Genomic DNA, 10635 nt, shown 5'->3' on the forward strand with positions numbered 1-10635 from the left:
CTGAGTTTTTTGCCCAAACTTTACTGGAATATCCCTAAATTAAACCCAGTAGTAAACAGAATCCGCCTCAGTGTTATTTAACATTGGTAAGTAATCTAAGCTGATTTTTTGTAGCAAATGAAGTTTGCAAGATCAGATTAAAACCATAGTATATTTTTCAGGCTACAATTAAATTTACATAATTGATATAAAACACACACTACTATCCACCACCTCCATTGTGAAGCATGGTAATGGCAGCATCATTCCAGTTTCCACGATGATCTATCTATCTATCTATCTATCTATCTATCTATCTATCTATTTATCTATCTATCTATCTATCTATCTATCTATCTATCTATCTATCTATCTATCTATTTATCTATCTATCTAAATCTAGTCTGTCTGTCAGTTAAAAATGATAACCTTTTCACCCTGCAAAAGAAAGAACAACTCAGACAGACCTTCAGACTATGCAGTTTGTTTGAAAATCCCTGCATGAGAAAAAAAAGTGGTATAGCCAGTTCTTCATCCCTTGCCCTGACTCCTTTTTTTATTATTCTTTCTCTCCTCTCTCTTTCGCTGTGGAGTGATTCTCCAGCACGCAATATTGAACAGACTTTGTTCGTGCTCAGCGGCCCAGAATAACTCGGCCATTATGGTTGCAAAGGGGACAGGTTTTGAGTTTGATTTCATGATGGTAATATAGCCTGTGCATGCGCGCAAAAAGGAGACAGCCCTTCAATGGGGACATCTGTTCAAGAGCGGCTTACAGTTACAGCCGTGCGCGTAAAAAGCCAGCAACCTGTGCGCAACAGATGAGCGGTAAAAGCGACTCCCTGTGAAATGCAACAGGCTAAACGACAAGCTTTTGTGCACGCATTTTGAACGAATAAAATTATAAACTAACATTGATGTGCGCATGGACCGAACACATCTTCCAGTGCTGTGGCTCCAACAGCAATGTTTCCTGTCAGGGGTTATCACAGTGACCCCTGACATTAGTCTTGCTTGTTAGATCGCGGGGTAATTTGTCACCAGCGGCTAACATGTGAGCTGATGCTCTCCAAATGTGCAAAACCACTAGATTGCCTGTTTAGAAACGGCTGTTCTTTTTTATATATAATAATAAGAAGAAAAATCATCAAGTAAAAATAAATTGAGCACCAGTGAGAATATTGAGTTGTTGATGCATGATTGATTAAATAAATATTAGAATATAAACTGTGTCATTTGAATTTTGTTGACATGAGGAGGAAAGATGCAGCTCAAGATCCCCCCACCGAGTTATTCCTAATTGAATTGCCAGTGTAACATTTATCTGGCACCGCTTCACGATCTCACCGGTGAGAAGGAGACGCTGGTGTTTTTTCCTCCGCCTGAAAGCCAACCTATAGGGTCAATCAATGCGCTGCAAAGGAGCGGAGGAGTGCGGTACGTATAGTTTCATTTCTAACCGTCAAATTCTTTAATTAATCACAGCTTGATTTTTATGCATTTGATTGTTTGATACAAAACAAGAAAATGCAGGTTCATACAGTTATGTTTTTACATTTTCAAATATAGTAGGCTACCCTATATAATGGACTAAATGTGTAAATAAGTTTCGCCTTTTTTGGTTAATATCTTAAATATTTAAAATAATGTGCTACTAAATAAGACGCGTTGTGGAAAATTATCAATTATCTTGCAAAAAATAGAAATAAAAATAAAGCCACTGCTTTATCTTGGAGGAGAAAAAAAAAACATTTTTATCATTCCTCCCATCTTTTTTTCCCCTCACCTCAAGGAAAGACAGGGTGAATCCTACACAGAAAGTGGTCCAGTCCTAGAAACACAGGAATTAATCAGACTGTCCATCTATCACGCCGCGCAATAAAGGAAGCGACACGGGTTAGGGCAGATGATGTGATGAATAATCCCTGGTCGTTTTAATTAACTTTTCCCTGTCCCGTAATGACCAAGCTGGTCAACAGACCCGGTCAATAAGCATGTTAATATCAAACAAATAAAACTGTGGATGATTAAAAACCTCCCGCGTTATTAAATTTGAAATTCAAATGAAATTTATGCCCCCAGCGCACACTGCATGTTAATGGCCCTAAGAGCTCGTTGCCTTCAAGTTCTTATTATGTAACAAGGGATTCTGATAGTATTGTTTTATTAAGACTCTTTTTACTAAATGTCACCAAGTGATGAACCAATTCATTTCAGCAAGATTATGTTATTTTTTAGGCACAAATTATTTTACTAATCCCCCAAAAAATGAAAAGAAAACCAACTTTGGAGTAAAAGAAAAAGAAAAAAAAATTTAAATTTTCTAAATTGATCAAGTCTAATAGCTGTAAATCTCCTAAAGTTAACCATGCTGACCTCTCATTTTCTCCATCCTCTGTTTCAGAAGAACACGGTTAATAATGAAATGAATAATCTCCCCCTACACAGAAACGCGCGCATCAGCCCGGAATGCACCGTCTATATCAGTTTTAATCAAAACTGTCAAGGTAATTGGACACAATTACAGTAAAGTGAAAGTTTGAGACGATGCAATATAAGTGCATAGCCAGAACAATGCAGCCTTTATATCCTCTGTAATAGGCTGTGTATATTAAGTCCTGAAAAGTTAAAACATGCAAATTCCCCTTATGGCAAAATACTTGTAAGATAGCCTATATAAGATGCTAAAATGAAATTACAATGAAATAGAAAATGTAAAGAAAACTCTCCACTCGCTCAAATAAAAGCAAACCAAATTGGGCCAATTTTTTATTATTTTGAAAATTTGTCTTTCTTTTTTTTTTTTTTTTTTTTTTTACTTTTCTCACAGGATCATCATAAAAATGTAAAACTATAAAAAAAAATCTTTACTTTTTTCCTACACTGATAAAACAAACTGGTTGTACATATTTACAAACATTTTATTTGGGAAGGGGTTAATTTATTTGTCTTAATAGAAATTATATGCATTTAACAGGTTAAAATAACTCATATGGATTGTCATCCTTTGTAATAAAAAAAAGAAGAAATTATTTCACATTAAGACAGACAATTTTACCAAGTCTTTTAAAAAACTCTATGTAGCCTACATCTTTTCCTGACTGCCACAAAGATGTGCTGCTATAGAGGGACTCCCCGTGTTATAAAACATTAATTTAGCCCTAACCCTAACCTTAAACTACACCTAACGCAACTAAATGTTGTCAAAATGCTTATTAATTTTTTTCAAAATCTAAGAAATCAATATATTCTCTCTTTTTCTATCAATGACAGCTTGAGATATGAATTTCAGTGGGAAGAACTAGCTCAAAGTTGAGAAACTTATTTTGTATTAGCATTAGCACCATAGCTAAACTTCGTAAAAGATTAAATTGTCTTAACTGGTTTACAAATTGTTGCTCCATAAATGCTCTCAGCCTTAAACCCTTTTAATTTGTATAACACTGACTACACTAATATAATAATTCATGGTGAAATATATAAACACAAACCCCTATAACCATTCTATCACCTCTTACGACTGACTTAAAATCTAACCTCTATATATCTTCAGTTAGATTCTAATTAAAATATAAAGGTAGAATCTGTAATAAAATGGCAAATCTTGTTAGAATGTATCCAACAATTAACAATATTTGGAGAAATTGATATATATAGTTGAAATTGCAATAATTATAATGAATGATAATTTCCTAAATTCATTATAAACAGTATCATTTCAATTATATCCCTATTAAAATTCTGTGTTCGCTAAATGATTAAAATAACAAACAAAAAAAACACACATTTCTGTGATTTTCAGAATTGTTGAAATTCAACAGCTTCTTGGCATCATCTAATAATCTGCAGGATTTTTTGACATTTATAACTACCCTAGGAAAGTCATTTTTACAGTGTAAATGTATCAGTTTGAGTTTTAGTGTGGCCTACTACTCCAAAATCATATGTGACCCCATATCATGATCATCCCTCCTCCTTTCTGAGATTTATGTTATGCGTTGTGCTCTGTAAAAAAAATAAAATAAAAATCAACGCACCCCCTCCCCAAATTCCTCCTTCCTAATTCACTCTTATTTAACTTTACCTTCCTTCCGCTGTCTTTTATTATGGAGGGGGTGGGTTGGAAGGTGGAGATCTGTCTGAGTAGGGGAGGGAGGGGGTTTCTTCTGTCGATGACCTCACGGTTAGTGTGTGGCAGTGCGGCGGGGACGGGGGCAGCTGATTGGTCGCCCGTGTCACACAGCGCCACTTCAAAGCCGGAGAGGAGCCTACAATTGAGGAAGAATGGGCGGAACGCATCATTGTATTGCACACCTCTAAAAAAAAAAAAAAAATAAATAAACTGAAGAAGAAGAAGAGGAAGAAAAAAAAGCAGGGCTCCTGATTCATAAATATAAAAAGATCCTCTGAGGAGGGCAGTGTTTTTGTGTGATGGCAACTTCACTTCTAGGGGTGAGTCGAAAAGAGAGACTCTCTTTCTGCTTTTAATTAGTTCTTGTCATTGTCCTGCCGTTTGGAGGGGGATTAAACTTTGCAGCAGAGCCAGTCCGTTGGTTTTACTGTCAGCAGCAAGTGGAAGTTTGCTTTATAGTGCTTAAAAACACGCATGTTTTCGCAGGTCTTTAGTTTGGAACTTGTCTGCATTTTGACGTTTTGCTCGATCAGGTAGGATGCGATGGGTGAAAACTTGTAGATAGTAGTCCTAAAACAACTGCTAAAACATTCTGGGCAGTTCTTTTTATCTGTAAAATGTGCCTTAAAATGTGTGTTTAACCTGTTAAAAGTTTGAAACTTTGTACCTAAATATGTTTGTGTCTGTGCGCTTCCAGGAGGAGCCGAGGTCAGGATCGACTCCTTTAGCCATGTTGGCTGCAACATGCAACAAAATAGGGAGTCCGAGCCCTTCACCTTCCACTATATCGGATAATTCCTCGTCCTTTGGGAAGGGCTTCCATCCGTGGAAGAGAGCCTCCGCCAGCAGCTGCAGCCTCGGCTCTGGCCTATCCAGCTTCGGAGTGTCCCGGAACGGATCTGGCATAGCCTCGGACTCTTTCGGCAACAACGGCTCCAACGGATCCAGTGCCTTCTCCCTCACGTCTGGGACGACGTCTGGCTCTCATTTCGGAAACGACTACTCTGTTTTTCAAGCTTCGAGCAACTCTCAAGAGTCCAGCCATCAGCCGGTCTTCATCTCCAAGGTGCATACCTCGGTGGACAGTTTGCAGGGCATCTATCCGAGGATGAGCGTTGCGCACCCGTATGAGTCCTGGTTCAAGTCCTCTCACCCTGGGATCTCCGCAGGAGAGGTCGGCACCACCGGAGCTTCTGCCTGGTGGGATGTGGGAGCAGCGGGGTGGATTGATGTTCAGAACCCGAATGGAGCAGCACTACAATCGTCCTTACATTCCGGTGGACTGCAGACCTCCTTACACTCTCCCCTTGGAGGATATAATTCTGATTACTCCACTTTGAGCCACTCTGCTTTCAGCACCAGCCCCTCTCCACACCTGTTGACGCCCGGCCAACACCTGATGGACGGTTTCAAGCCGGTTTTACCCTCTTATCCGGACACAAGCCCTTCGCCACTAACGGGAGCAGGAGGGACTATGCTCACCGGAGGTCCCCCGGCAACTTTAGCGGGCTCTCCGAGGTCATCCGCTCGAAGGTATTCAGGAAGGGCCACCTGCGACTGTCCGAACTGCCAAGAGGCGGAGAGACTGGGACCGGCGGGCGCCAGTTTGCGCAGGAAAGGCCTGCACAGCTGCCACATACCTGGCTGCGGGAAGGTGTACGGCAAAACGTCGCACCTGAAGGCGCACCTGCGGTGGCACACCGGGGAGAGGCCGTTCGTGTGCAACTGGCTGTTCTGCGGCAAGAGGTTTACGCGCTCCGACGAGCTCCAGCGGCACTTGCGCACACACACTGGCGAGAAACGCTTCGCCTGTCCGGTGTGCAACAAGAGGTTCATGCGCAGCGACCACCTGAGCAAGCACGTAAAAACTCACAGCGCAGGGGGCTCCGCCGGCTCTGGCTCTGGGGGCAGCGGGGGGAAAAGGGGGAGCGACACCGATAGTGAGCACAGCGCGCCGGGGAGCCCTCCATGCCATTCCCCCGACTTGTTGCACCCACCTGAGCCCACCCAGGGAGTGGGCATGAACGGCCTCTGAAAAACCTAGTTTAAAAAAAAAAAAAGGAGAAGGAGAGAAAATATTCAAACGAGTGGACATACTTTAATGTATGCTGTATCCTGCTGTTGTCAAATAAGTGTTTAAATCTGCATTTCCACAATGTTCTAGCTGTGCCATCACAAACTTCGAATTAGAGACTGCAGGTGTGAAAGTGAAAACAACCTGTTTTATATCTCAGCATACTGTAAGAATATAGGGGCCTCTGAAGCTGCGCTCCCTCTATCAAAACCTGTTCTAAAAAAAAAAAAAAAACACTGGCACTTTAATATCGAGCAAAAAGAGTTATCTTTTTTCTCTACTGCTTCGTAATAACGAAATTATTTGGCTCTGGTGTTGCATAGTAAAAAAAAAAAAAAAAAGGTTATTTTCTCTGTTTAACATGTTCAGTCCACAGCGCTCTAGGCCAGTAAAATGTAACTTTCACTTTACTCTGCAGCAGAAATGTTCTGTATAAAAATGTAGGTTAGAATAATTACAGCCCAAATGTAAAGGTGAGCAATGTTATTTGTCCAGGAGACGATTTTTTTGTATAGGTATTTCTAGTTGTATATGGACTCTAGTAAATATTTGAGAAAAAAAATATACGGACATGTACTTTGATCTTTTTTGACCTGGTATGAAATGTATTTGTTGGGGTGGGGTGGGGGATATATTTAACCACACATTTTTTTTTCTTTGTCTTTTGTTTTGTTTGTATTTAGAGGGTCTTTCATTAGGCGCACTTTGAATTCGATTGTATGGTTTGAAAATCATAATTTGCTGTTTACCCGCTCGTTTAATTTAAGTAAGCATGTTGTAAAGTGATTTTTTTTTATTATTTTACTTCCCCTCTTTTTCTCTCGCTCTCTTTCTCTCGCTGAGAATGGCTTTTTATGTGAGCCACTCAATAAAGTCAGTATGAAATCAAAATCAGCTTTATCGACTCAGTTTTTTTAAAATATTGTTGAGTCGATAAAATCAGTTTCCGGTGAAAAAAGACTCCAAAATTAGCATATAATCATTTTAAAATTGCAAACAAATTGTTTTTTTTTTTCGTGATTTTGAAACATTGTATTAATTAAGATTTATATGGCGTTCAACTGGTTTTTGCAGGAGGGTAACTTCCACGTCAAATCAGAAAAAGATCTTAAGGGAAAACTGGAATTTTGCTTTCATTAAGATTATACATTGTAATTAAACTGGATGTTATTGGTTTTAATCAGTTAATTTGCTCAATATAAAAACTTAAAACTTGTAGCTAGTTATCCTATGCGTTTATCCAATAATTATTCGCAGCATCATGGCTAAAGTTTTCTATTTGTTTAATTACTGTTATTTCCTGTTATTACGATTTTTTTTATATATATTACAGTTTTCCTTTTCTTTTTTTTTTTTTTTATTTGTGCTCAACAGATTTCTAAGGTCTTAGTTAATTGCATTCAGTTGTCAGACACCAGAGGCTTTTAGTGTTTAAAAGCAAAAAAGCTACTGAAATCTGTTAAAATATCTATATCTAAAAAATATATATATAGTCTTTTAAATTGATACTTTTAATCTAATTTCCCCAAAGGCTGTTACAAACAGTGAAGAGACACATAAAACACTATTCAACTAGTGAAATTATCATCTTTTTAGAGTGAAAAAAAGTGTTAATGTGCAAAATGCATATAACCAATTTGAATTATTTCTACCTTGTTCAGTTTTCATCATATTTTTTGGTTAAATGCTTTAGTATTTATTTACTCTGATATGTAGTTTTAATGATAACTTCTAAATTTTAACTTTTTTAAAATTTCATCAAATCAACACTGCATATCCTCATAAGGCGTAAAAAATTCCCTCCTTAAAATGTACAAAGTGAACAAAAAACAACAACAGGGCCTTTAGCTATATTTTATTTCTTTGTTTAAGTTAGTTTGCTTTACTTTTTAGCTTTGGATTAAACAGTGAGGTAGATTCAGTATCTTTCCATGAAGACATTTGCAGCACCACCTAGTGTTGTCATTTTATAACCTACTGTTGATCTTCCAAGGCTGAGAATTGGTTAAATGTTTCCCCAAAAGATTCCTGGAAAGGCTTGTTGTTTCCTGATCTGTCAACCAGTCCATCTTGTAGTGATCAATGTGTGAATCACACACAAAAAAACTTTTTTTTAAAGTTATTAATGAAAAACAAAGTGATAAATCAGTAAGATTTTATCTCAAATTTATCACAGAATGTAACAGCTTTGATTTGAATGTTTTTTTTTTTTTGCTTTTTTAAATTTTTTTTCTTTACCAAAGTGAGCCCCATGTTCCAACAGCTGGGTGTATCATTGGTTGGCTGTTTTTGAAACATACAGCCAATAATTTCCATCTTCTACATAAAATATGGTTAATATCCAACATAAAGAAACAGTCATAATGATTTTGTGAAACCCTTTATTTCTTTATTATCAGGCATTATTCCTCAGTGTAGATGATGGTGTTTTAACTGCATAAAACTGCAAATATCGAAATGCCATTCTGAGTCAGCACCTTAACCTTTCACTTAATAAAGGAAATTCTGCCGTATTGCTTCCTATTGATTGACAGTTTGTAACAAACCGTCATCAATCGACTAACTTATTGTGCTGCAACATCAGTCTTTTACATTTTAAATACTCTCATCAAACTGTGTCGGTCTGGTGCTGTTAAATTATACCTGAATGGAAAATTTTAATTTGTCAAACACAAAAAAAAATTAATTGGACTGGTTAAAAAATATATACATGCATTTGCCTCTACCTTTTAAAAAAAAAAGATACAAATTTTGGAAATTGAGAAAGGTGTATTAAAAACTTACAGAAAGTCGGATCTGATTAGCGAGGTCAGTGTTAGAGAGGATTCTTAAATGCTATTTGTAACCTTAAGAAAACATCTTTAAAACAAAACAGTCTGACTATAAAGATATTACTTCAATCTCTCAAAGGCCTTAAAAACCATTTCCACCAGTTTTACATTATGATGCAAAAGTAAAAAAGTAAAAGAAAGTTATTTGTAACTTAAGGCACAATATATAAATTTAACTTCAATCTGTATTCCGAACAGTCAGGCAAAATATTTAAACTTTTTCAAGGTTTTTGTGATATAAGAAAAGAGATAAACTAATATCAAACCTTATTTTTGACTATCACTTAAATACATTTTATTAAATTCCATTTACCAACTTACTGTACAAAGGCTGTCCTTTAAAAGTATAGGTAAATACTTAATCTGTAATTAAAATGTGCTTAGAAGAATCTTATCGAAAGCTATTTTGTAATTTCAATCAAATAAAGAGACAAAACCAAACTAACGCAAGATAATCAGATTTAATCAAAATATTTATCTATCCCTCAGCTTGTGTTTGCTAGCATTTGTTGTTTTATTTTCACCTTTCCAGAAGGTTGTGGTGGAAGTTTATCCACAGAGGAATGTCCAACCGTGGGCCTTATGTAAATCAAGATGGTCTTAGGAAGGGCTTTCATGCCAGAAAACTAAAAAGGAAGGAAAACAGCCAAGTGGGGATGTGGAAGCCTCAGAAAGTACCTCATTTGATTCAATCTCCTGGTAAACCGGATGAAAAACCTCAGCGCTACCTCAGTAAGTTGAGGTGCATTTTTTCAATCCATTAGGTGTTTTTTTTTAGCACACCTCTCATTGATGATCCATCCGGGGACATTTTTGCCAACGACGCAGTCATGAAGCCAGCCAGTCTCCTGGGAAAGGCATTTGGAAACATTCCAGAGGTTAGTCCAAATAATTAACTGAAAAAATGGCAAGACTGCCAAGATGTGTGTGTACAAGACATTATATAGTTTACAATGAAATGACATGAGTGCAATAACAAAGCAAAATGCTTCTAACATGGATTTAATTAGATTATTTCATGACTTGATAAAACAAATGTCAGATTACTTCAGTACAAAGAAATGTATAAAGAAATGCATTCAACCAGAAAAACATTTTTTCTGTATGATGTTAAATAACACAAACAAATCAATAAAGTAACCCACACAATAAAATTGTTTTATAGTTGTTCATTAGTTACTGGGGTGAAAATGGTACTGAAAAGAAACACCTAAACTACAGTGCAAAGGTTTGTGGGTGTTTTTATTTTTATTTTTTAAGACCAACCAGACCAGACCTTTTAACATGAGCAGGTAAGTTAACAAAACATTCAAACACAGTTGTGCTTGAAAGTTTATGTATCCTTGCATTAAAGAAAATGAAAAATCCACGAGAGTAATTCAAATAACACAAAACTGAAAAAGTAATAGCACATCAAAAAATGAACCAAATGACAATTTTGTAGGACACAATAATGATTTTTTAATTTTATTTTTTTTAAGTAATAAAAAAAAAAAAAAAACACCAGTCCATACAGTAGGTGAAAAAGTCTTACTGATTGTTTTCTCAAAAGTACAGAAAACACCTGATTGTGATAATTGCCTCAAACAAGTTGCTCAAGAAAGTTTAAGTTCAGGAGC

General features: G+C 36.8%; 1 protein-coding gene across 3 annotated transcripts; it reads left to right on the forward strand.

Annotated features, from left to right (window-relative positions):
* The first annotated feature begins 1298 nt into the window (after positions 1-1298).
* On the forward strand, positions 1299-6269 carry sp8b (sp8 transcription factor b). Of its 3 annotated transcripts, none has more exons than XM_038269544.1 (2): positions 1299-1416; positions 4809-6269. In XM_038269544.1, the coding sequence occupies exon 2, from the start codon at positions 4842-4844 to the stop codon at positions 6144-6146; it is 1305 nt and encodes a 434-aa protein (XP_038125472.1). In that variant the 5' UTR covers positions 1299-1416; positions 4809-4841; the 3' UTR covers positions 6147-6269. The 3 variants fall into 3 exon arrangements, with proteins under 3 accessions (XP_038125472.1, XP_038125469.1, XP_038125471.1); XM_038269541.1 differs by lacking the exon at positions 1299-1416 and adding an exon at positions 4273-4431; XM_038269543.1 differs by lacking the exon at positions 1299-1416 and adding an exon at positions 4438-4644.
* Positions 6270-10635: the final 4366 nt, after the last annotated feature.

This window comes from Cyprinodon tularosa, unplaced genomic scaffold (genome assembly GCF_016077235.1).
Source record: "Cyprinodon tularosa strain WSP-4 unplaced genomic scaffold, ASM1607723v1 ctg73, whole genome shotgun sequence".
NCBI lineage: Eukaryota > Metazoa > Chordata > Actinopteri > Cyprinodontiformes > Cyprinodontidae > Cyprinodon > Cyprinodon tularosa.

Bases quoted from the DNA above. Each gene is read 5' to 3' on its own strand.
- sp8b (XM_038269541.1), top strand. From the start codon at position 4,411: ATGGCAACTTCACTTCTAGGG. The intron at 4,432-4,808 runs GTGAGTCGAAAA...GTGCGCTTCCAG, and splicing joins TGGCAACTTCACTTCTAGGG to GAGGAGCCGAGGTCAGGATC.